Genomic DNA, 27,387 nt, shown 5'->3' with positions numbered 1-27,387 from the left:
TATGGTCCAAAAATAAATTGTATAATAACAAAATGGTTTACTTTTTGTTTGTACTCATTAAATATAAGTTAGCCTTAGTAAAAATAAATGAAGCTGGTTAGTTAAAGTACCATTTCCATCATGAGGCAGGTAGAGTAGATTTCACCTGTTAATGTGACATCGGCTTATGAAGGGAAAGTTTGGTCAGCACTATGCTCATCCGCCATTACTTTCCATAACGTGAGTCAGGTACCTATCAGAGCTGAGTGGACTCAGTGACGTCCTACAGACTCGAGCCCGGGATCCAAACACGAGACTTTCGGGTTAGCGGTCATACTCTCTAGCATCAGACCACGCCGCTTATATTTTTGTTGCAACCATCTTTAACATTTCCCACCGCACCTGCTGGGGTTCGAACCCAGATCTCAAGGTCTCTGTCCTGGGAGATTTTTTTCTAACAACCCTAACCCTTCTAAAGCCGCCAGTGAGGTTTCCCTCCCCCCACCACTGTCCTGGGAGATTTTACTCTAACAACCTCCACCGTGACCCTTCTGAAGTTATCAGGGAGGTGTCCCCCCCCCTCCCTGTCATGGGATATTTTTCTCTAATTCCTATGTAACCCCTTCTTGTAAAAAAAGCCCCGGAACTCACGTCCCTAAAACAATTTTTTAAAAATCATTTCAATAATGTAATATAGAAAAAGATGACTAAAGTTTTTACATTATATTTTCCTCCCAACATGCGTTAATAAATTAATGCGATAGCTAAAAAAAAGTACATGTTATTAATTGTTATCAACCAGCTTCAAAATTAGTGGAAGAGTTTTTGTTAAAGCCCAGCCCATGGGGAGGCGTAGCGACGGGGCGAGGGGGGGGGTGCATATGTTCCCGGGTGCCGACCATAGTGGAGCCAAAGTGGGTTAGAAAAAAAAATGAAAAGCTCATTTTAGCTCGTTTTGAATTGTAAAATACATGGGGGGGGGGGGGGGGGGCGCCAAATTGAAAGTTTGTCCCCGGGCGCCGGGAGTGGTCGCTATGCCTCTGAGCCCATGTCATTCTCAACATTTAATACATTTTTTTTGGTGTAAAACGAAGATGAGTTGAAAATCCGCCCTCCCAGTGATATGTAGACACCTGTTGAACTAAAACGCAAAAGGCAAGTATCGTCACAATAGGGTATGTATGTTATGTACCGCAGCAGGATTGTTGGAACAATTTTTTATTAAACGACTTACGTGCCGAGGAATCGTTCCGCCAATTTATTCTTGTAATTCATCGGAAAAGCTGTAGACTATAATCAACTATCGAGGAAAGCAGAGAATGGAAAACGTTGCAAAGTAATTCTTCTTCTTTCAGCTAAGGCAGAGGTCTCCAAACTACGGCCCGCGAAGTCCTCTCATCCGGCCCGCGGAGATCTTTTTGTCCGAGGAAAAATTGTTTGTCGGTGATTGCTGAGGAACTTTGCCCAGAAATATCAAAGACATGCCTGGAAGAAACTGGCCCCCGAACTTCTCTTCTTCTTTGTTCTTAATTTTTAGTGTTGGAAGGGATCGAGCCTTATCTGCCAGAGGGTTGAACTCGAGACTTTTTCGAATTTATCAACCATGAGCTTTTGCCGACTCGGCCACGCCTCCATCACAATTAAGGATACGTGTCAACTAGTTATGCGCCATTGAGGCCATTGACTCCGATTTCAGCCTGCTTTTATTTTTGGATTTGTTAAACCAAGAACAAACTACAAGGCAGCAGTTGTTTGATATTGAAGTTGTCTCTCCTAGAAGAGTTGCTGTCCCCAGCTAACGAGCCTCATCTGCCCGAGGCCCCCGAACTGAAATTTGATTGTCAATGCGGCCCTCGGACTGAAAAGTTTGGAAACCCCTGAGCTAAGGGAAGTAACGCTGGAGATTGTTTTCAACGAAATCAAGGTATCCAGTGATCTCCTATTTCAAAATTGTATTTATTCCAACTTCGTATTCATCTCCCTCTTTACAGTTTCGTAACTTTTTTCTTCGCCAATTTCGTACTTGATATACCCAAGGTTGATTTTGAAGTTTACCAAAGTTTGTTTCCTTTTCACGTCCATGAAGAACTTGATTTAATCTTTCAATTCAAAGACAAGATTTTCTTTTCGACAACCAGCGTACAGCAGTGTGGACAGTGTTTCTTTCAGACGTTTTTCTCCGGGGGGGGGGGGGGGGGGGGGGATGGACGACTAAATTTCCGGGGTAGGGGGGGGGGGGTCGGACACTTGTAGAAGTATATATTTTCATTATAAATTATATATATATATATATATATATATATATATATATATATATATATATATATATACACACTATATTTTCATCATAAATTCCATTTAGTTTTGGATAGGTGCGGGGCAGAGCATGCTTGGAAGAAACTCTGAGTGTAGAAAGGAAAATAAAATTGTCCACAACTTTGCGCATTTTTTCAGACGCTGAAAGAACGCTGTTTGTACAACAACCGCAGTTTTAGATCTGGTTGTATTAAATGCAGTTATTCAGCGATTTCAAATAAAAACTGCCAACTAACATTTTCGTGTAAAAAAATAGGCTGTTTTATTATGTAGAAGATAATTACATTTTAAAACATTAAAATTAAAGGAGCAGAAAGGCTATATACTTTATACCGATATTGACTTGAGATTTTGATGGAGTGTTTTTGCCACTAAAATGTGATTTATTGTTAAAATATGCTATTTGTATTTGGAAATTGCTACATTACAAACAAAATTCAAGGAATACAACAAGCGGAATAACTACTCTCTTGCTTAAAATAGGCCAGTTGTGTCGCTTAGTTGTTTTTATATTGGTTTCCAAAAAGTTGGATGAACACACGCTTTTCTAAATTTAAGTAAAGTACATAGACTAGATCTAGATCCTAGGCCCCAATATTTGAAGCACAAGTCAACTTTCTAGCCACACACTGTAAAAATCACACATTACAGAGGACTGCATACGTAGCTTACACTTTGATTATCTTTAATTCATTAATTTATTTAGTTAGTTAGCCCTAGACAAAAAAGACGCTTCCTTAGCGACCGTAGTTAAATTTAGAGTCCTAGTGCTAGTAGTCCTAGTTGACTCTCTTTTGAAGAATTTTTAAAAAGTATCACCTTTTTTCTCTTAGCCACATAAAATAATAATAGACTAATAATCATTAGATCTGTTTTTCTTAAATTTCTGTTCAAACTTTTTGTTTAACTAAGAGAAAGACTGACTATAAATAAGCCATTAAAATTCAAACTATTAGTTTAGCTATAGCCTACATAATAGATCTATATCCGTCACTGTGTATTTTTATTTCATAATGAAAATATTAATATTTATTTTCATATTATTATAATTATTTGTTACTTCTGCCCTCCCCAGCTTCACTGTGTCACAATGCAATAGATCTAAATCTAGATCAATATGTATTTTTATAGTCTAGTATTTTATAATTTCCTAACCAAATTACATTTAGTGGGAGTGGCATCATAATTAAGAATAATATGAATTGTTGACACCAGGGGGGGGGGGGGAAGGGAGCACTTGGAATTTTGGGGGTGGGGGGGGGTGGGGTAGATTAAAAATTTCCATATATTTTCTTAATAAATTCCATTTTGTTTGGGGGCGGTAGACTTTCTTCGAAGGCTGGGGGGGGGGGGGGGGGAGGCTCCCCAAAAAGAGTTGCCTGGAAGAAACTCTGGTTGACATGTATCTAAATTCAGAATAAAAAATCTATATGGTACTAAATTGTTTAAGCCCATAAACATACTAAAATTAAAATATTTAATTTACTAGGTTTTCTAATTTGCGGTAAACCGCATAAATTTAATGTATCTAGATTCTACTCAAAATAGCTAAGACCAGCATATCACGAAAAATTAATGTTTTATAGAATGCATTATAAATATAATGAATAATGATGACTGATAAAAAAAAATTATATCAATATTCATATTTATTGATAAATATCTCACTTTTAAAATGGTATTAAAGAAGTTGTATTACTTTTTTTATAGTTTACTGAACATTGTAAAGGTTTAATTCTAGTCATTATAAACCTACATTGAAAATTTGTGACCTCACTGTTTTTTCACTCAATTAGAAAAAAATAATAATAACAATAAAAATAAAACGTAACATATTATAGCAGTAGATATTTTTTTTTATCAACAACCAGCTACAGTACAAATATTTTTAAAAAGGTTTAGTTTTTTAAAACTTAGTATTCTAATAACATATCTACATTTGGTACATTTCACTAAATTGTTACTAAAAGCTTTTAGTTTAAAAATACTAAAAACTATTCATTTTGTTACATATTTTGTATTCTACATTATCACCAAGGAATAATCATATTATTAAAATATAATAAAATATAAACATTATAATTTTAGCAAGTACATTTATTGTTGAATTGACAAGCAAGCTTTTCCACTTTCTTATAAAACAGTGGTTTTTAAAACAATCACTATTTACAAATCACCATCCTAACACTACTGAGCAATAACTAAATAATTAAGTAGCTATACATCTTTCTTTTTAAAATAGTGTAAATATAAAAAAAAACAAATATAAAAGCTATACAGATTGAAAGAATATATGTTTCATAAACTCTTCAATAAAAGACTTGGCCATTTTAATTTTCAAGTCAATTTTTTTATAAATTTAATTGGCTGTTTAAAATTGTAAAAAAAAAATGCAGATGCTTGAAAAAGATAATTTTTTACAAACCATAAGTAGTAAATAAAAAAATGTTAATGAAAATAATAAATTTTTCATAAAATATATTATTGTGGAGCGACTTTCATGCTATATTATTCATTTCAATTTTTCTTTGCCTGCAAAATTCTTTAACATTTAAATAAAAGTACTCTAAACTTGAGAAATTTAAAATAATTTTAAAAAAAAAGTATAGAATTATTGTAAACGCCAGATGAAAAACTAAACAAAACTTCAAAAGTTGAGCAATTCATAGAATTTTTTTACCCCATGAGAATTTACCAGATCAAATGTTACACTGCCAATGTCTTTCACACACTGATTCAAAATTTACATATATATAATTTATATAGGCCCATATATAATAGTATAGGCTGTCCATTCATCCACAAATTTCAGCATTTACAAATGTTTGACCCATAATGAATTTCAACTCTTATTAATAACAACTCATTAATTATGCCATGTAGATTTGACCTATTTGAAATCTTAATCTAGGTCTACTCTGAAAAGAAACAAAAAATAAAAAAAATACTAGCCTTAATTTAGAATTAAAAAGAATAAAAGGTTGTTTTTTTTAAATGGTCATATCTGAAAATTGAATTTTAAGTGATGCCATACACCAAAGCGTTACCTTGTTTCCTCACGTATACATTAACAAAAATTATGCATATTATAGTTTATGAAATACCTCTAAAATATATACCATCCCTTCACCGGGCTAAGGTGGTTTTTGTAGACTAAGCTAGAAAAGTTTACATGGGCAAATTACTTAAATAAAGTGCTCAATACATGTTATTTTTTATTTACATACATTATATAGAGGTGTCTATAAATAAATTAAAAAAGCAATAAAAAGGCTGCTTGAAATTTATCACAAAAAATTTAACATGAGTATATGCTACTAGTGGCCAATTGAAATCATCAAATGAAATGATGTTTTAAGATATGTAAATGAGTATATAGGCCGATTATATAGTGGCCAATTAAATCCATGATATGAATTGAGGTTTTTAGGAAACTTAAATGAGTATATACTACTAGTGGTCAATTATGATCATGATATAAAATCAGTATACAATGCTCAAGGTCAGTTATGGTAAAGAGATGAAATATGTATAGCGAATAGTGTTGAAAGAGTGCTGACCGCACAAAATTTTGTTAAATTTGTACCTAAAATGCCAACCAATATTTCATCATTTTGTGAACTTTTGTTGATACCAACATATATTGTTAAAGGTTAGAGATAATAATAGCAGGCATTTTATTTTTCTGTGAAAACAGTTCGTATTGTGCATTTCAGTATTCATGTAGCTCTACACCACCAAAAAAGGTTAGAGAAATGCTGGTCTTATGATGCAACTTGCAGACTGCCTGATTTATGTCCCACTGTGTGAAGACATTGCAAGATAATCTTCAAACAATTAACTGGCTTCCACTTCTAAAGGTCTGTACTCCATTCTTCTGTGCAATAGAAAACAAAATGTTCATTTTATTGGATATGACATATCTTTTATAGGGCTGGTAAGTAGGTCACCAACCTGCTCTACGGCTCAATAAAACCTGCATGGGCCATAGAACTGGTTGGTGACCTACTTACCAGCCCTATAAGAAAAATAGAAACTTTTATTAAATTTATTAGTTAGATTGTGATAATGATTGTCAATGCATTTTATCTTGGTCGCAAGGTATAATTATCTTTTTATTTAATGTTAATTTACCAAAGGAAATTACTTCTTTGTCAACTCTACATTAAGTGCAAGACTATTTCATTTAGTATATTTATGAGGAGAATTAGTAACATTTTTATATTTTTAATTTAATTTTGTTGTACCATTATAGTTTAGAGCAGATAACAATAATCATACAGTTCCAACAAATTCTGCTGTATATTAAAATTTTTCTCTATCCTGTTTAATGAATATAGATGTTAACTTAAATATACTAACCCTTCTTGGCAGTGGATACTTCTATCTCACCAATCTGATATTCCGCAATAGTTGTAAAACCATCATCGCCTGTGTCTTGGTTACTTCTTTGTGATGTTCGCACACCTACCGATGGTTTGATTTGAGTTTCTTCCTCCGAGCTTTTTGTTCTCAGTATGGCCTTTTTAAGTCGAGAGCCTAAGCTGATTTTTTTTAAGCCTGGAGACGATGCCTGGCTTCCATCATCTGATGACGTGTCACTACCAGTCGACTGAACCCTCAGCATTGCTGGTTGATCTAAATTACCTTTTGCGTGCATTGGTTCAACACTGGCATCAAAATCCAGGCTTATATTAGACTTCACTGATAATGATGTTGGATCTCTTGAAGAAGGCCCCTGCAGTGTAGGGCATACCATGAAATCCATTTCCTTTTGACTACTCTCAAAATTCTCTTGTACTCCAGAACTGTCAATGTTTGAATCCACATGAACACTTGGTGTTTTTACAGTAATGCTAGGATCCTGAATGCCCATGTCAGATTTTGTGAGGTCCATGCCAGGGGCTGTGACCCCCAGTAGAAGTGATTTAGCATTTGGTTTCAATGCTTGAATTCCCCATCCTGGTTTCATATTGACATCAGGAGATGAAATGTTAAGATCGGGTGATTTGACATCAATTTTTTGTGATTTTTTGTCTTTTTTGGAAGATTTAATTTTCGGAGTTTTAACATTCACTTCTGCTTTAGGAATATTAATATCGGGCGCAGCTATTTCAACGTCTGGTGTTTTAATATCCATGTTTTTGTCCTTTTTAGATGATTTTATTTTAGGAGTTTTAACATTCACTTCTGCTTTAGGAATATTAATATCGGGCGCAGCTATTTCAACGTCTGGAGTTTTAATATCCATGTTTTTGTCCTTTTTAGATGATTTTATTTTAGGAGTTTTAACATTCATTTCTGCTTTTGGAATATTAATATCAGGTGCAGCTATTTCAACGTCTGGTGTTTTAATATCCATGTTTTTGTCCTTTTTAGATGATTTTATTTTAGGAGTTTTAACATTCACTTCTGCTTTTGGCATATTAATATCAGATGTTGACAATCTAACATCGGGCTTATCACTGTCAAATTTTAATGACCCTTTATATGTCGGACTTTGAATGTCAGGAGTTGAAATCTCGGCATCTGGTAGGTCAACATCGGCATCAATATCCACGTCGCCTTTCTTGTGCAACCAGTTGCTAAATTTGTCTTTGAGTTTAACTTTCTTGCCTTTGTCTGCTTTTATTTTGAGTTCCTTGTCCTCTTTTCCTTTTTTCAGCTTCAAATCCCCCTTTAAGGACAATCCAGCATCACCTCCAATGTTAGCATCCGGGCCTTCAACGTCCAAACCGGGTCCAGAAATTCCAAAGCCTGGCACTTTTACACCTTTCTTGTGACTGTCAATGTCGATTGATCCTTTAGGCAAACTCACATCCACGGATGGTGTGTTAAAGTTTAAGTCGGGCTTAGAAATGTTGAGACCGGGTCCTGAAATATCCACATTGGGCGCCTTGGCATCGAGTTTAGGGCCTTTAATGCCCAAGTCTCCTTTAGGTGCATCAAAATGTGGTCCGGAAATGTCCACTCCGGGCATTTTAGCATCAATTTTGGGTCCTTTAATTCCAAGGTCTCCTTTCGGAGCATCAAAGTGTGGCGCGGATACATCAAGTCCTGGCATTTTAGCATCCATCTTAAGACCTTTAATTCCCAGATCTGCTTTTGGAGCATCGAAATGCGGGGCGGAGATGTCAAGGCCAGGCATTTTAGCATCAATTTTGGACCCTTTGATGCCAAAATCAGCTTTGGGTGCATCAACATGTGGTCCAGAAATGTCTATTCCAGGCATCTTAGCATCTATTTTAGGCCCTTTGATGCCGAGGTCTCCTTTTGGAGCGTCAAAGTGTGGTGCGGATATGACTAGTCCCGGCATTTTAGCATCCACCTTAGGGCCTTTAATGCCAAAATCTGCATGGGGGGCATCGAAATGTGGTCCAGAGATGTCCACCCCAGGCATTTTGGCATCAATTTTGGGACCCTTGATGCCAAGATCTGCTTTAGGGGCATCAAAGTGTGGTGCAGAGATATCAAGTCCAGGCATTTTAGCATCTATTTTAGGTCCCTTGATTCCGAGGTCTCCCTTTGGAGTATCAATATGTGGTGCTGAGATATCCATGCCAGGCAGTTTGGCATCGATTTTCGGACCTTTGATTCCAAGATCACCTTTTGGAGCGTCAAAGTGTGGGCCAGAGATGTCTAGTCCTGGCATTTTAGCATCGACCTTAGGGCCTTTAATTCCAAAGTCTGCTTTAGGAGCATCAAAATGTGGTCCAGAAACGTCCAGTCCAGGCATTTTAGCATCAATTTTAGGCCCTTTGATTCCAAAGTCTGCGTCTGCAGAGACGTCAAAGTCTGGTGCTTTACCTTTAATTTTAGGGGCTTTGACGCCAAGGTCTGCTTTTCCAATGTCAACATTTGGTCCAGATATGGCAACACCTGGCATTTTGGCGTCGATTTTTGGATCTTTAATCTTGATGTCAGGAGTTGAAATCTCGGCATCTGGTAGGTCAACATCGGCATCAATATCCACGTCGCCTTTCTTGTGCAACCAGTTGCTAAATTTGTCTTTGAGTTTAACTTTCTTGCCTTTGTCTGCTTTTATTTTGAGTTCCTTGTCCTCTTTTCCTTTTTTCAGCTTCAAATCCCCCTTTAAGGACAATCCAGCATCACCTCCAATGTTAGCATCCGGGCCTTCAACGTCCAAACCGGGTCCAGAAATTCCAAAGCCTGGCACTTTTACACCTTTCTTGTGACTGTCAATGTCGATTGATCCTTTAGGCAAACTCACATCCACGGATGGTGTGTTAAAGTTTAAGTCGGGCTTAGAAATGTTGAGACCGGGTCCTGAAATATCCACATTGGGCGCCTTGGCATCGAGTTTAGGGCCTTTAATGCCCAAGTCTCCTTTAGGTGCATCAAAATGTGGTCCGGAAATGTCCACTCCGGGCATTTTAGCATCAATTTTGGGTCCTTTAATTCCAAGGTCTCCTTTCGGAGCATCAAAGTGTGGCGCGGATACATCAAGTCCTGGCATTTTAGCATCCATCTTAAGACCTTTAATTCCCAGATCTGCTTTTGGAGCATCGAAATGCGGGGCGGAGATGTCAAGGCCAGGCATTTTAGCATCAATTTTGGACCCTTTGATGCCAAAATCAGCTTTGGGTGCATCAACATGTGGTCCAGAAATGTCTATTCCAGGCATCTTAGCATCTATTTTAGGCCCTTTGATGCCGAGGTCTCCTTTTGGAGCGTCAAAGTGTGGTCCAGAAATGTCCATTCCAGGCATTTTAGCGTCTATTTTCGGACCTTTGATGCCGAGGTCTCCTTTTGGAGCGTCAAAGTGTGGTGCGGATATGTCTAGTCCCGGCATTTTAGCATCCACCTTAGGGCCTTTAATGCCAAAATCTGCATGGGGCGCATCGAAATGTGGTCCAGAGATGTCCACCCCAGGCATTTTGGCATCAATTTTGGGACCCTTGATGCCAAGATCTGCTTTAGGGGCATCAAAGTGTGGTGCAGAGATATCAAGTCCAGGCATTTTAGCATCTATTTTAGGTCCCTTGATTCCGAGGTCTCCCTTTGGAGTATCAATATGTGGTGCTGAGATATCCATGCCAGGCAGTTTGGCATCGATTTTCGGACCTTTGATTCCAAGATCACCTTTTGGAGCGTCAAAGTGTGGGCCAGAGATGTCTAGTCCTGGCATTTTAGCATCGACCTTAGGGCCTTTAATTCCAAAGTCTGCTTTAGGAGCATCAAAATGTGGTCCAGAAACGTCCAGTCCAGGCATTTTAGCATCAATTTTAGGCCCTTTGATTCCAAAGTCTGCGTCTGCAGAGACGTCAAAGTCTGGTGCTTTACCTTTAATTTTAGGGGCTTTGACGCCAAGGTCTGCTTTTCCAATGTCAACATTTGGTCCAGATATGGCAACACCTGGCATTTTGGCGTCGATTTTTGGATCTTTAATCTTGATGTCAGGAGTTGAAATCTCGGCATCTGGTAGGTCAACATCGGCATCAATATCCACGTCGCCTTTCTTGTGCAACCAGTTGCTAAATTTGTCTTTGAGTTTAACTTTCTTGCCTTTGTCTGCTTTTATTTTGAGTTCCTTGTCCTCTTTTCCTTTTTTCAGCTTCAAATCCCCCTTTAAGGACAATCCAGCATCACCTCCAATGTTAGCATCCGGGCCTTCAACGTCCAAACCGGGTCCAGAAATTCCAAAGCCTGGCACTTTTACACCTTTCTTGTGACTGTCAATGTCGATTGATCCTTTAGGCAAACTCACATCCACGGATGGTGTGTTAAAGTTTAAGTCGGGCTTAGAAATGTTGAGACCGGGTCCTGAAATATCCACATTGGGCGCCTTGGCATCGAGTTTAGGGCCTTTAATGCCCAAGTCTCCTTTAGGTGCATCAAAATGTGGTCCGGAAATGTCCACTCCGGGCATTTTAGCATCAATTTTGGGTCCTTTAATTCCAAGGTCTCCTTTCGGAGCATCAAAGTGTGGCGCGGATACATCAAGTCCTGGCATTTTAGCATCCATCTTAAGACCTTTAATTCCCAGATCTGCTTTTGGAGCATCGAAATGCGGGGCGGAGATGTCAAGGCCAGGCATTTTAGCATCAATTTTGGGCCCTTTGATGCCAAAATCAGCTTTGGGTGCATCAACATGTGGTCCAGAAATGTCTATTCCAGGCATCTTAGCATCTATTTTAGGCCCTTTGATGCCGAGGTCTCCTTTTGGAGCGTCAAAGTGTGGTCCAGAAACGTCCATTCCAGGCATTTTAGCGTCTATTTTCGGACCTTTGATGCCGAGGTCTCCTTTTGGAGCGTCAAAGTGTGGTGCGGATATGTCTAGTCCCGGCATTTTAGCATCCACCTTAGGGCCTTTAATGCCAAAATCTGCATGGGGCGCATCGAAATGTGGTCCAGAGATGTCCACCCCAGGCATTTTGGCATCAATTTTGGGACCCTTGATGCCCAGATCTGCTTTAGGGGCATCAAAGTGTGGTGCAGAGATATCAAGTCCAGGCATTTTAGCATCTATTTTAGGTCCCTTGATTCCGAGGTCTCCCTTTGGAGTATCAATATGTGGTGCTGAGATATCCATGCCAGGCAGTTTGGCATCGATTTTCGGACCTTTGATTCTAAGATCACCTTTTGGAGCGTCAAAGTGTGGGCCAGAGATGTCTAGTCCTGGCATTTTAGCATCGACCTTAGGGCCTTTAATTCCAAAGTCTGCTTTAGGAGCATCAAAATGTGGTCCAGAAACGTCCAGTCCAGGCATTTTAGCATCAATTTTAGGCCCTTTGATTCCAAAGTCTGCGTCTGCAGAGACGTCAAAGTCTGGTGCTTTACCTTTAATTTTAGGGGCTTTGACGCCAAGGTCTGCTTTTCCAATGTCAACATTTGGTCCAGATATGGCAACACCTGGCATTTTGGCGTCGATTTTTGGATCTTTAATCTTGATGTCAGGAGTTGAAATCTCGGCATCTGGTAGGTCAACATCGGCATCAATATCCACGTCGCCTTTCTTGTGCAACCAGTTGCTAAATTTGTCTTTGAGTTTAACTTTCTTGCCTTTGTCTGCTTTTATTTTGAGTTCCTTGTCCTCTTTTCCTTTTTTCAGCTTCAAATCCCCCTTTAAGGACAATCCAGCATCACCTCCAATGTTAGCATCCGGGCCTTCAACGTCCAAACCGGGTCCAGAAATTCCAAAGCCTTTCTTGTGACTGTCAATGTCGATTGATCCTTTAGGCAAACTCACATCCACGGATGGTGTGTTAAAGTTTAAGTCGGGCTTAGAAATGTTGAGACCGGGTCCTGAAATATCCACATTGGGCGCCTTGGCATCGAGTTTAGGGCCTTTAATGCCCAAGTCTCCTTTAGGTGCATCAAAATGTGGTCCGGAAATGTCCACTCCGGGCATTTTAGCATCAATTTTGGGTCCTTTAATTCCAAGGTCTCCTTTCGGAGCATCAAAGTGTGGCGCGGATACATCAAGTCCTGGCATTTTAGCATCCATCTTAAGACCTTTAATTCCCAGATCTGCTTTTGGAGCATCGAAATGCGGGGCGGAGATGTCAAGGCCAGGCATTTTAGCATCAATTTTGGGCCCTTTGATGCCAAAATCAGCTTTGGGTGCATCAACATGTGGTCCAGAAATGTCTATTCCAGGCATCTTAGCATCTATTTTAGGCCCTTTGATGCCGAGGTCTCCTTTTGGAGCGTCAAAGTGTGGTCCAGAAACGTCCATTCCAGGCATTTTAGCGTCTATTTTCGGACCTTTGATGCCGAGGTCTCCTTTTGGAGCGTCAAAGTGTGGTGCGGATATGTCTAGTCCCGGCATTTTAGCATCCACCTTAGGGCCTTTAATGCCAAAATCTGCATGGGGCGCATCGAAATGTGGTCCAGATATGTCCACCCCAGGCATTTTGGCATCAATTTTGGGACCCTTGATGCCAAGATCTGCTTTAGGGGCATCAAAGTGTGGTGCAGAGATATCAAGTCCAGGCATTTTAGCATCTATTTTAGGTCCCTTGATTCCGAGGTCTCCCTTTGGAGTATCAATATGTGGTGCTGAGATATCCATGCCAGGCAGTTTGGCATCGATTTTCGGACCTTTGATTCCAAGATCACCTTTTGGAGCGTCAAAGTGTGGGCCAGAGATGTCTAGTCCTGGCATTTTAGCATCGACCTTAGGGCCTTTAATTCCAAAGTCTGCTTTAGGAGCATCAAAATGTGGTCCAGAAACGTCCAGTCCAGGCATTTTAGCATCAATTTTAGGCCCTTTGATTCCAAAGTCTGCGTCTGCAGAGACGTCAAAGTCTGGTGCTTTACCTTTAATTTTAGGGGCTTTGACGCCAAGGTCTGCTTTTCCAATGTCAACATTTGGTCCAGATATGGCAACACCTGGCATTTTGGCGTCGATTTTTGGATCTTTAATCTTGATGTCAGGAGTTGAAATCTCGGCATCTGGTAGGTCAACATCGGCATCAATATCCACGTCGCCTTTCTTGTGCAACCAGTTGCTAAATTTGTCTTTGAGTTTAACTTTCTTGCCTTTGTCTGCTTTTATTTTGAGTTCCTTGTCCTCTTTTCCTTTTTTCAGCTTCAAATCCCCCTTTAAGGACAATCCAGCATCACCTCCAATGTTAGCATCCGGGCCTTCAACGTCCAAACCGGGTCCAGAAATTCCAAAGCCTGGCACTTTTACACCTTTCTTGTGACTGTCAATGTCGATTGATCCTTTAGGCAAACTCACATCCACGGATGGTGTGTTAAAGTTTAAGTCGGGCTTAGAAATGTTGAGACCGGGTCCTGAAATATCCACATTGGGCGCCTTGGCATCGAGTTTAGGGCCTTTAATGCCCAAGTCTCCTTTAGGTGCATCAAAATGTGGTCCGGAAATGTCCACTCCGGGCATTTTAGCATCAATTTTGGGTCCTTTAATTCCAAGGTCTCCTTTCGGAGCATCAAAGTGTGGCGCGGATACATCAAGTCCTGGCATTTTAGCATCCATCTTAAGACCTTTAATTCCCAGATCTGCTTTTGGAGCATCGAAATGCGGGGCGGAGATGTCAAGGCCAGGCATTTTAGCATCAATTTTGGGCCCTTTGATGCCAAAATCAGCTTTGGGTGCATCAACATGTGGTCCAGAAATGTCTATTCCAGGCATCTTAGCATCTATTTTAGGCCCTTTGATGCCGAGGTCTCCTTTTGGAGCGTCAAAGTGTGGTCCAGAAACGTCCATTCCAGGCATTTTAGCGTCTATTTGCGGACCTTTGATGCCGAGGTCTCCTTTTGGAGCGTCAAAGTGTGGTGCGGATATGTCTAGTCCCGGCATTTTAGCATCCACCTTAGGGCCTTTAATGCCAAAATCTGCATGGGGCGCATCGAAATGTGGTCCAGAGATGTCCACCCCAGGCATTTTGGCATCAATTTTGGGACCCTTGATGCCCAGATCTGCTTTAGGGGCATCAAAGTGTGGTGCAGAGATATCAAGTCCAGGCATTTTAGCATCTATTTTAGGTCCCTTGATTCCGAGGTCTCCCTTTGGAGTATCAATATGTGGTGCTGAGATATCCATGCCAGGCAGTTTGGCATCGATTTTCGGACCTTTGATTCCAAGATCACCTTTTGGAGCGTCAAAGTGTGGGCCAGAGATGTCTAGTCCTGGCATTTTAGCATCGACCTTAGGGCCTTTAATTCCAAAGTCTGCTTTAGGAGCATCAAAATGTGGTCCAGAAACGTCCAGTCCAGGCATTTTAGCATCAATTTTAGGCCCTTTGATTCCAAAGTCTGCGTCTGCAGAGACGTCAAAGTCTGGTGCTTTACCTTTAATTTTAGGGGCTTTGACGCCAAGGTCTGCTTTTCCAATGTCAACATTTGGTCCAGATATGGCAACACCTGGCATTTTGGCGTCGATTTTTGGATCTTTAATCTTGATGTCAGGAGTTGAAATCTCGGCATCTGGTAGGTCAACATCGGCATCAATATCCACGTCGCCTTTCTTGTGCAACCAGTTGCTAAATTTGTCTTTGAGTTTAACTTTCTTGCCTTTGTCTGCTTTTATTTTGAGTTCCTTGTCCTCTTTTCCTTTTTTCAGCTTCAAATCCCCCTTTAAGGACAATCCAGCATCACCTCCAATGTTAGCATCCGGGCCTTCAATGTCCAAACCGGGTCCAGAAATTCCAAAGCCTGGCACTTTTACACCTTTCTTGTGACTGTCAATGTCGATTGATCCTTTAGGCAAACTCACATCCACGGATGGTGTGTTAAAGTTTAAGTCGGGCTTAGAAATGTTGAGACCGGGTCCTGAAATATCCACATTGGGCGCCTTGGCATCGAGTTTAGGGCCTTTAATGCCCAAGTCTCCTTTAGGTGCATCAAAATGTGGTCCGGAAATGTCCACTCCGGGCATTTTAGCATCAATTTTGGGTCCTTTAATTCCAAGGTCTCCTTTCGGAGCATCAAAGTGTGGCGCGGATACATCAAGTCCTGGCATTTTAGCATCCATCTTAAGACCTTTAATTCCCAGATCTGCTTTTGGAGCATCGAAATGCGGGGCGGAGATGTCAAGGCCAGGCATTTTAGCATCAATTTTGGGCCCTTTGATGCCAAAATCAGCTTTGGGTGCATCAACATGTGGTCCAGAAATGTCTATTCCAGGCATCTTAGCATCTATTTTAGGCCCTTTGATGCCGAGGTCTCCTTTTGGAGCGTCAAAGTGTGGTCCAGAAACGTCCATTCCAGGCATTTTAGCGTCTATTTGCGGACCTTTGATGCCGAGGTCTCCTTTTGGAGCGTCAAAGTGTGGTGCGGATATGTCTAGTCCCGGCATTTTAGCATCCACCTTAGGGCCTTTAATGCCAAAATCTGCATGGGGCGCATCGAAATGTGGTCCAGAGATGTCCACCCCAGGCATTTTGGCATCAATTTTGGGACCCTTGATGCCAAGATCTGCTTTAGGGGCATCAAAGTGTGGTGCAGAGATATCAAGTCCAGGCATTTTAGCATCTATTTTAGGTCCCTTGATTCCAAGGTCTCCCTTTGGAGTATCAATATGTGGTGCTGAGATATCCATGCCAGGCAGTTTGGCATCGATTTTCGGACCTTTGATTCCAAGATCACCTTTTGGAGCGTCAAAGTGTGGGCCAGAGATGTCTAGTCCTGGCATTTTAGCATCGACCTTAGGGCCTTTAATTCCAAAGTCTGCTTTAGGAGCATCAAAATGTGGTCCAGAAACGTCCAGTCCAGGCATTTTAGCATCAATTTTAGGCCCTTTGATTCCAAAGTCTGCGTCTGCAGAGACGTCAAAGTCTGGTGCTTTACCTTTAATTTTAGGGGCTTTGACGCCAAGGTCTGCTTTTCCAATGTCAACATTTGGTCCAGATATGGCAACACCTGGCATTTTGGCGTCGATTTTTGGATCTTTAATCTTGATGTCAGGAGTTGAAATCTCGGCATCTGGTAGGTCAACATCGGCATCAATATCCACGTCGCCTTTCTTGTGCAACCAGTTGCTAAATTTGTCTTTGAGTTTAACTTTCTTGCCTTTTTCTGCTTTTATTTTGAGTTCCTTGTCCTCTTTTCCTTTTTTCAGCTTCAAATCCCCCTTTAAGGACAATCCAGCATCACCTCCAATGTTAGCATCCGGGCCTTCAACGTCCAAACCGGGTCCAGAAATTCCAAAGCCTGGCACTTTTACACCTTTCTTGTGACTGTCAATGTCGATTGATCCTTTAGGCAAACTCACATCCACGGATGGTGTGTTAAAGTTTAAGTCGGGCTTAGAAATGTTGAGACCGGGTCCTGAAATATCCACATTGGGCGCCTTGGCATCGAGTTTAGGGCCTTTAATGCCCAAGTCTCCTTTAGGTGCATCAAAATGTGGTCCGGAAATGTCCACTCCGGGCATTTTAGCATCAATTTTGGGTCCTTTAATTCCAAGGTCTCCTTTCGGAGCATCAAAGTGTGGCGCGGATACATCAAGTCCTGGCATTTTAGCATCCATCTTAAGACCTTTAATTCCCAGATCTGCTTTTGGAGCATCGAAATGCGGGGCGGAGATGTCAAGGCCAGGCATTTTAGCATCAATTTTGGGCCCTTTGATGCCAAAATCAGCTTTGGGTGCATCAACATGTGGTCCAGAAATGTCTATTCCAGGCATCTTAGCATCTATTTTAGGCCCTTTGATGCCGAGGTCTCCTTTTGGAGCGTCAAAGTGTGGTCCAGAAACGTCCATTCCAGGCATTTTAGCGTCTATTTTCGGACCTTTGATGCCGAGGTCTCCTTTTGGAGCGTCAAAGTGTGGTGCGGATATGTCTAGTCCCGGCATTTTAGCATCCACCTTAGGGCCTTTAATGCCAAAATCTGCATGGGGCGCATCGAAATGTGGTCCAGATATGTCCACCCCAGGCATTTTGGCATCAATTTTGGGACCCTTGATGCCAAGATCTGCTTTAGGGGCATTAAAGTGTGGTGCAGAGATATCAAGTCCAGGCATTTTAGCATCTATTTTAGGTCCCTTGATTCCGAGGTCTCCCTTTGGAGTATCAATATGTGGTGCTGAGATATCCATGCCAGGCAGTTTGGCATCGATTTTCGGACCTTTGATTCCAAGATCACCTTTTGGAGCGTCAAAGTGTGGGCCAGAGATGTCTAGTCCTGGCATTTTAGCATCGACCTTAGGGCCTTTAATTCCAAAGTCTGCTTTAGGAGCATCAAAATGTGGTCCAGAAACGTCCAGTCCAGGCATTTTAGCATCAATTTTAGGCCCTTTGATTCCAAAGTCTGCGTCTGCAGAGACGTCAAAGTCTGGTGCTTTACCTTTAATTTTAGGGGCTTTGACGCCAAGGTCTGCTTTTCCAATGTCAACATTTGGTCCAGATATGGCAACACCTGGCATTTTGGCGTCGATTTTTGGATCTTTAATCTTGATGTCAGGAGTTGAAATCTCGGCATCTGGTAGGTCAACATCGGCATCAATATCCACGTCGCCTTTCTTGTGCAACCAGTTGCTAAATTTGTCTTTGAGTTTAACTTTCTTGCCTTTGTCTGCTTTTATTTTGAGTTCCTTGTCCTCTTTTCCTTTTTTCAGCTTCAAATCCCCCTTTAAGGACAATCCAGCATCACCTCCAATGTTAGCATCCGGGCCTTCAACGTCCAAACCGGGTCCAGAAATTCCAAAGCCTGGCACTTTTACACCTTTCTTGTGACTGTCAATGTCGATTGATCCTTTAGGCAAACTCACATCCACGGATGGTGTGTTAAAGTTTAAGTCGGGCTTAGAAATGTTGAGACCGGGTCCTGAAATATCCACATTGGGCGCCTTGGCATCGAGTTTAGGGCCTTTAATGCCCAAGTCTCCTTTAGGTGCATCAAAATGTGGTCCGGAAATGTCCACTCCGGGCATTTTAGCATCAATTTTGGGTCCTTTAATTCCAAGGTCTCCTTTCGGAGCATCAAAGTGTGGCGCGGATACATCAAGTCCTGGCATTTTAGCATCCATCTTAAGACCTTTAATTCCCAGATCTGCTTTTGGAGCATCGAAATGCGGGGCGGAGATGTCAAGGCCAGGCATTTTAGCATCAATTTTGGGCCCTTTGATGCCAAAATCAGCTTTGGGTGCATCAACATGTGGTCCAGAAATGTCTATTCCAGGCATCTTAGCATCTATTTTAGGCCCTTTGATGCCGAGGTCTCCTTTTGGAGCGTCAAAGTGTGGTCCAGAAACGTCCATTCCAGGCATTTTAGCGTCTATTTTCGGACCTTTGATGCCGAGGTCTCCTTTTGGAGCGTCAAAGTGTGGTGCGGATATGTCTAGTCCCGGCATTTTAGCATCCACCTTAGGGCCTTTAATGCCAAAATCTGCATGGGGCGCATCGAAATGTGGTCCAGAGATGTCCACCCCAGGCATTTTGGCATCAATTTTGGGACCCTTGATGCCAAGATCTGCTTTAGGGGCATCAAAGTGTGGTGCAGAGATATCAAGTCCAGGCATTTTAGCATCTATTTTAGGTCCCTTGATTCCGAGGTCTCCCTTTGGAGTATCAATATGTGGTGCTGAGATATCCATGCCAGGCAGTTTGGCATCGATTTTCGGACCTTTGATTCCAAGATCACCTTTTGGAGCGTCAAAGTGTGGGCCAGAGATGTCTAGTCCTGGCATTTTAGCATCGACCTTAGGGCCTTTAATTCCAAAGTCTGCTTTAGGAGCATCAAAATGTGGTCCAGAAACGTCCAGTCCAGGCATTTTAGCATCAATTTTAGGCCCTTTGATTCCAAAGTCTGCGTCTGCAGAGACGTCAAAGTCTGGTGCTTTACCTTTAATTTTAGGGGCTTTGACGCCAAGGTCTGCTTTTCCAATGTCAACATTTGGTCCAGATATGGCAACACCTGGCATTTTGGCGTCGATTTTTGGATCTTTAATCTTGATGTCAGGAGTTGAAATCTCGGCATCTGGTAGGTCAACATCGGCATCAATATCCACGTCGCCTTTCTTGTGCAACCAGTTGCTAAATTTGTCTTTGAGTTTAACTTTCTTGCCTTTGTCTGCTTTTATTTTGAGTTCCTTGTCCTCTTTTCCTTTTTTCAGCTTCAAATCCCCCTTTAAGGACAATCCAGCATCACCTCCAATGTTAGCATCCGGGCCTTCAACGTCCAAACCGGGTCCAGAAATTCCAAAGCCTGGCACTTTTACACCTTTCTTGTGACTGTCAATGTCGATTGATCCTTTAGGCAAACTCACATCCACGGATGGTGTGTTAAAGTTTAAGTCGGGCTTAGAAATGTTGAGACCGGGTCCTGAAATATCCACATTGGGCGCCTTGGCATCGAGTTTAGGGCCTTTAATGCCCAAGTCTCCTTTAGGTGCATCAAAATGTGGTCCGGAAATGTCCACTCCGGGCATTTTAGCATCAATTTTGGGTCCTTTAATTCCAAGGTCTCCTTTCGGAGCATCAAAGTGTGGTGCGGATACATCAAGTCCTGGCATTTTAGCATCCATCTTAAGACCTTTAATTCCCAGATCTGCTTTTGGAGCATCGAAATGCGGGGCGGAGATGTCAAGGCCAGGCATTTTAGCATCAATTTTGGGCCCTTTGATGCCAAAATCAGCTTTGGGTGCATCAACATGTGGTCCAGAAATGTCTATTCCAGGCATCTTAGCATCTATTTTAGGCCCTTTGATGCCGAGGTCTCCTTTTGGAGCGTCAAAGTGTGGTCCAGAAACGTCCATTCCAGGCATTTTAGCGTCTATTTTCGGACCTTTGATGCCGAGGTCTCCTTTTGGAGCGTCAAAGTGTGGTGCGGATATGTCTAGTCCCGGCATTTTAGCATCCACCTTAGGGCCTTTAATGCCAAAATCTGCATGGGGCGCATCGAAATGTGGTCCAGAGATGTCCACCCCAGGCATTTTGGCATCAATTTTGGGACCCTTGATGCCAAGATCTGCTTTAGGGGCATCAAAGTGTGGTGCAGAGATATCAAGTCCAGGCATTTTAGCATCTATTTTAGGTCCCTTGATTCCGAGGTCTCCCTTTGGAGTATCAATATGTGGTGCTGAGATATCCATGCCAGGCAGTTTGGCATCGATTTTCGGACCTTTGATTCCAAGATCACCTTTTGGAGCGTCAAAGTGTGGGCCAGAGATGTCTAGTCCTGGCATTTTAGCATCGACCTTAGGGCCTTTAATTCCAAAGTCTGCTTTAGGAGCATCAAAATGTGGTCCAGAAACGTCCAGTCCAGGCATTTTAGCATCAATTTTAGGCCCTTTGATTCCAAAGTCTGCGTCTGCAGAGACGTCAAAGTCTGGTGCTTTACCTTTAATTTTAGGGGCTTTGACGCCAAGGTCTGCTTTTCCAATGTCAACATTTGGTCCAGATATGGCAACACCTGGCATTTTGGCGTCGATTTTTGGATCTTTAATCTTGATGTCAGGAGTTGAAATCTCGGCATCTGGTAGGTCAACATCGGCATCAATATCCACGTCGCCTTTCTTGTGCAACCAGTTGCTAAATTTGTCTTTGAGTTTAACTTTCTTGCCTTTGTCTGCTTTTATTTTGAGTTCCTTGTCCTCTTTTCCTTTTTTCAGCTTCAAATCCCCCTTTAAGGACAATCCAGCATCACCTCCAATGTTAGCATCCGGGCCTTCAACGTCCAAACCGGGTCCAGAAATTCCAAAGCCTGGCACTTTTACACCTTTCTTGTGACTGTCAATGTCGATTGATCCTTTAGGCAAACTCACATCCACGGATGGTGTGTTAAAGTTTAAGTCGGGCTTAGAAATGTTGAGACCGGGTCCTGAAATATCCACATTGGGCGCCTTGGCATCGAGTTTAGGGCCTTTAATGCCCAAGTCTCCTTTAGGTGCATCAAAATGTGGTCCGGAAATGTCCACTCCGGGCATTTTAGCATCAATTTTGGGTCCTTTAATTCCAAGGTCTCCTTTCGGAGCATCAAAGTGTGGCGCGGATACATCAAGTCCTGGCATTTTAGCATCCATCTTAAGACCTTTAATTCCCAGATCTGCTTTTGGAGCATCGAAATGCGGGGCGGAGATGTCAAGGCCAGGCATTTTAGCATCAATTTTGGGCCCTTTGATGCCAAAATCAGCTTTGGGTGCATCAACATGTGGTCCAGAAATGTCTATTCCAGGCATCTTAGCATCTATTTTAGGCCCTTTGATGCCGAGGTCTCCTTTTGGAGCGTCAAAGTGTGGTCCAGAAACGTCCATTCCAGGCATTTTAGCGTCTATTTTCGGACCTTTGATGCCGAGGTCTCCTTTTGGAGCGTCAAAGTGTGGTGCGGATATGTCTAGTCCCGGCATTTTAGCATCCACCTTAGGGCCTTTAATGCCAAAATCTGCATGGGGCGCATCGAAATGTGGTCCAGAGATGTCCACCCCAGGCATTTTGGCATCAATTTTGGGACCCTTGATGCCAAGATCTGCTTTAGGGGCATCAAAGTGTGGTGCAGAGATATCAAGTCCAGGCATTTTAGCATCTATTTTAGGTCCCTTGATTCCGAGGTCTCCCTTTGGAGTATCAATATGTGGTGCTGAGATATCCATGCCAGGCAGTTTGGCATCGATTTTCGGACCTTTGATTCCAAGATCACCTTTTGGAGCGTCAAAGTGTGGGCCAGAGATGTCTAGTCCTGGCATTTTAGCATCGACCTTAGGGCCTTTAATTCCAAAGTCTGCTTTAGGAGCATCAAAATGTGGTCCAGAAACGTCCAGTCCAGGCATTTTAGCATCAATTTTAGGCCCTTTGATTCCAAAGTCTGCGTCTGCAGAGACGTCAAAGTCTGGTGCTTTACCTTTAATTTTAGGGGCTTTGACGCCAAGGTCTGCTTTTCCAATGTCAACATTTGGTCCAGATATGGCAACACCTGGCATTTTGGCGTCGATTTTTGGATCTTTAATCTTGATGTCAGGAGTTGAAATCTCGGCATCTGGTAGGTCAACATCGGCATCAATATCCACGTCGCCTTTCTTGTGCAACCAGTTGCTAAATTTGTCTTTGAGTTTAACTTTCTTGCCTTTGTCTGCTTTTATTTTGAGTTCCTTGTCCTCTTTTCCTTTTTTCAGCTTCAAATCCCCCTTTAAGGACAATCCAGCATCACCTCCAATGTTAGCATCCGGGCCTTCAACGTCCAAACCGGGTCCAGAAATTCCAAAGCCTGGCACTTTTACACCTTTCTTGTGACTGTCAATGTCGATTGATCCTTTAGGCAAACTCACATCCACGGATGGTGTGTTAAAGTTTAAGTCGGGCTTAGAAATGTTGAGACCGGGTCCTGAAATATCCACATTGGGCGCCTTGGCATCGAGTTTAGGGCCTTTAATGCCCAAGTCTCCTTTAGGTGCATCAAAATGTGGTCCGGAAATGTCCACTCCGGGCATTTTAGCATCAATTTTGGGTCCTTTAATTCCAAGGTCTCCTTTCGGAGCATCAAAGTGTGGTGCGGATACATCAAGTCCTGGCATTTTAGCATCCATCTTAAGACCTTTAATTCCCAGATCTGCTTTTGGAGCATCGAAATGCGGGGCGGAGATGTCAAGGCCAGGCATTTTAGCATCAATTTTGGGCCCTTTGATGCCAAAATCAGCTTTGGGTGCATCAACATGTGGTCCAGAAATGTCTATTCCAGGCATCTTAGCATCTATTTTAGGCCCTTTGATGCCGAGGTCTCCTTTTGGAGCGTCAAAGTGTGGTCCAGAAACGTCCATTCCAGGCATTTTAGCGTCTATTTTCGGACCTTTGATGCCGAGGTCTCCTTTTGGAGCGTCAAAGTGTGGTGCGGATATGTCTAGTCCCGGCATTTTAGCATCCACCTTAGGGCCTTTAATGCCAAAATCTGCATGGGGCGCATCGAAATGTGGTCCAGAGATGTCCACCCCAGGCATTTTGGCATCAATTTTGGGACCCTTGATGCCAAGATCTGCTTTAGGGGCATCAAAGTGTGGTGCAGAGATATCAAGTCCAGGCATTTTAGCATCTATTTTAGGTCCCTTGATTCCGAGGTCTCCCTTTGGAGTATCAATATGTGGTGCTGAGATATCCATGCCAGGCAGTTTGGCATCGATTTTCGGACCTTTGATTCCAAGATCACCTTTTGGAGCGTCAAAGTGTGGGCCAGAGATGTCTAGTCCTGGCATTTTAGCATCGACCTTAGGGCCTTTAATTCCAAAGTCTGCTTTAGGAGCATCAAAATGTGGTCCAGAAACGTCCAGTCCAGGCATTTTAGCATCAATTTTAGGCCCTTTGATTCCAAAGTCTGCGTCTGCAGAGACGTCAAAGTCTGGTGCTTTACCTTTAATTTTAGGGGCTTTGACGCCAAGGTCTGCTTTTCCAATGTCAACATTTGGTCCAGATATGGCAACACCTGGCATTTTGGCGTCGATTTTTGGATCTTTAATCTTGATGTCAGGAGTTGAAATCTCGGCATCTGGTAGGTCAACATCGGCATCAATATCCACGTCGCCTTTCTTGTGCAACCAGTTGCTAAATTTGTCTTTGAGTTTAACTTTCTTGCCTTTGTCTGCTTTTATTTTGAGTTCCTTGTCCTCTTTTCCTTTTTTCAGCTTCAAATCCCCCTTTAAGGACAATCCAGCATCACCTCCAATGTTAGCATCCGGGCCTTCAACGTCCAAACCGGGTCCAGAAATTCCAAAGCCTGGCACTTTTACACCTTTCTTGTGACTGTCAATGTCGATTGATCCTTTAGGCAAACTCACATCCACGGATGGTGTGTTAAAGTTTAAGTCGGGCTTAGAAATGTTGAGACCGGGTCCTGAAATATCCACATTGGGCGCCTTGGCATCGAGTTTAGGGCCTTTAATGCCCAAGTCTCCTTTAGGTGCATCAAAATGTGGTCCGGAAATGTCCACTCCGGGCATTTTAGCATCAATTTTGGGTCCTTTAATTCCAAGGTCTCCTTTCGGAGCATCAAAGTGTGGCGCGGATACATCAAGTCCTGGCATTTTAGCATCCATCTTAAGACCTTTAATTCCCAGATCTGCTTTTGGAGCATCGAAATGCGGGGCGGAGATGTCAAGGCCAGGCATTTTAGCATCAATTTTGGGCCCTTTGATGCCAAAATCAGCTTTGGGTGCATCAACATGTGGTCCAGAAATGTCTATTCCAGGCATCTTAGCATCTATTTTAGGCCCTTTGATGCCGAGGTCTCCTTTTGGAGCGTCAAAGTGTGGTGCGGATATGTCTAGTCCCGGCATTTTAGCATCCACCTTAGGGCCTTTAATGCCAAAATCTGCATGGGGCGCATCAAAATGTGGTCCAGAGATGTCCACCCCAGGCATTTTGGCATCAATTTTGGGACCCTTGATGCCAAGATCTGCTTTAGGGGCATCAAAGTGTGGTGCAGAGATATCAAGTCCAGGCATTTTAGCATCTATTTTAGGTCCCTTGATTCCAAGGTCTCCCTTTGGAGTATCAATATGTGGTGCTGAGATATCCATGCCAGGCAGTTTGGCATCGATTTTCGGACCTTTGATTCCAAGATCACCTTTTGGAGCGTCAAAGTGTGGGCCAGAGATGTCTAGTCCTGGCATTTTAGCATCGACCTTAGGGCCTTTAATTCCAAAGTCTGCTTTAGGAGCATCAAAATGTGGTCCAGAAACGTCCAGTCCAGGCATTTTAGCATCAATTTTAGGCCCTTTGATTGCAAAGTCTGCGTCTGCAGAGACGTCAAAGTCTGGTGCTTTACCTTTAATTTTAGGGGCTTTGACGCCAAGGTCTGCTTTTCCAATGTCAACATTTGGTCCAGATATGGCAACACCTGGCATTTTGGCGTCGATTTTTGGATCTTTAATCTTGATGTCAGGAGTTGAAATCTCGGCATCTGGTAGGTCAACATCGGCATCAATATCCACGTCGCCTTTCTTGTGCAACCAGTTGCTAAATTTGTCTTTGAGTTTAACTTTCTTGCCTTTGTCTGCTTTTATTTTGAGTTCCTTGTCCTCTTTTCCTTTTTTCAGCTTCAAATCCCCCTTTAAGGACAATCCAGCATCACCTCCAATGTTAGCACCCGGGCCTTCAACGTCCAAACCGGGTCCAGAAATTCCAAAGCCTGGCACTTTTACACCTTTCTTGTGACTGTCAATGTCGATTGATCCTTTAGGCAAACTCACATCCACGGATGGTGTGTTAAAGTTTAAGTCGGGCTTAGAAATGTTGAGACCGGGTCCTGAAATATCCACATTGGGCGCCTTGGCATCGAGTTTAGGGCCTTTAATGCCCAAGTCTCCTTTAGGTGCATCAAAATGTGGTCCGGAAATGTCCACTCCGGGCATTTTAGCATCAATTTTGGGTCCTTTAATTCCAAGGTCTCCTTTCGGAGCATCAAAGTGTGGCGCGGATACATCAAGTCCTGGCATTTTAGCATCCACCTTAAGACCTTTAATTCCCAGATCTGCTTTTGGAGCATCGAAATGCGGGGCGGAGATGTCAAGACCAGGCATTTTAGCATCAATTTTGGGCCCTTTGATGCCAAAATCAGCTTTGGGTGCATCAACATGTGGTCCAGAAATGTCTATTCCAGGCATCTTAGCATCTATTTTAGGCCCTTTGATGCCGAGGTCTCCTTTTGGAGCGTCAAAGTGTGGTGCGGATATGTCTAGTCCCGGCATTTTAGCATCCACCTTAGGGCCTTTAATGCCAAAATCTGCATGGGGCGCATCAAAATGTGGTCCAGAGATGTCCACCCCAGGCATTTTGGCATCAATTTTGGGACCCTTGATGCCCAGATCTGCTTTAGGGGCATCAAAGTGTGGTGCAGAGATATCAAGTCCAGGCATTTTAGCATCTATTTTAGGTCCCTTGATTCCGAGGTCTCCCTTTGGAGTATCAATATGTGGTGCTGAGATATCCATGCCAGGCAGTTTGGCATCAATTTTCGGACCTTTGATTCCAAGATCACCTTTTGGAGCGTCAAAGTGTGGGCCAGAGATGTCTAGTCCTGGCATTTTAGCATCGACCTTAGGGCCTTTAATTCCAAAGTCTGCTTTAGGAGCATCAAAATGTGGTCCAGAAACGTCCAGTCCAGGCATTTTAGCATCATTTTTAGGCCCTTTGATTCCAAAGTCTGCGTCTGCAGAGACGTCAAAGTCTGGTGCTTTACCTTTAATTTTAGGGGCTTTGACGCCAAGGTCTGCTTTTCCAATGTCAACATTTGGTCCAGAAATGGCAACACCTGGCATTTTGGCATCAAGTTTTGGTCCCTTTGTTGAGATGTCGAGTTTTGTGGACTCAATTCCTGTCTTTGAAGACCCATGCATATTAGCCTTCATTACTTGGTCTATTATATCCTCAGCTGAAATAGGATCAGCTGTCCCTGTGAAGTTTGCATCATAATGTGCACCTTTCTGCTTTGTTTCCACTTTTAATTTGTGTTGTGCTGATGTGACTGATTCATTCACAATGCCTGTGGCAACCGTATCTATGTCTGCAGTTTGTGCTGAAACTCCAATTTTTCCTGCAGGCAATGTAGCCTTTTGCTTAGATTTTGATTTTTCTTTTTTTTGCTTTTTCTTTCCTGATCCTCTTAGTTGTGGCCCCTTTTTGCTCTTCGATTTTTCTGTATTCTTTTTCCCAGGACTTTTAAGTCGTAGTTGACCATGTAGTT

At 42.3% G+C, this 27,387-nt stretch overlaps 1 protein-coding gene across 3 annotated transcripts in view; it reads right to left on the bottom strand.

Moving 5' to 3' along the window:
• Nucleotides 1–5,276: 5,276 nt before the first annotated feature.
• LOC131956538 (neuroblast differentiation-associated protein AHNAK) overlaps nt 5,277–27,387 on the bottom strand; it is a 40,019-nt gene continuing 17,908 nt past the window's right edge. For 2 of the 3 annotated variants that reach the window (XM_059321044.1, XM_059321046.1), the window contains 2 exons: nt 6,658–27,387; nt 5,277–6,172 (listed from right to left, as the gene is read on the bottom strand). In XM_059321044.1, the coding sequence (XP_059177027.1) occupies nt 6,150–6,172; nt 6,658–27,387 (20,753 nt within the window). In that variant the 3' untranslated portion in view covers nt 5,277–6,149. The remainder of the gene's footprint in view (nt 6,173–6,657) is intronic. The other variant, XM_059321045.1, reaches the window with a different exon arrangement.

Source organism: Physella acuta, unplaced genomic scaffold (genome assembly GCF_028476545.2).
Source record: "Physella acuta isolate Inbredline_101_S28 unplaced genomic scaffold, ASM2847654v3 ptg001157l, whole genome shotgun sequence".
Taxonomy (NCBI): Eukaryota; Metazoa; Mollusca; class Gastropoda; family Physidae; genus Physella; species Physella acuta.
Note: the sequence above shows the minus strand (reverse complement) of the source record. Positions and strands in the feature narration are given on the sequence as shown.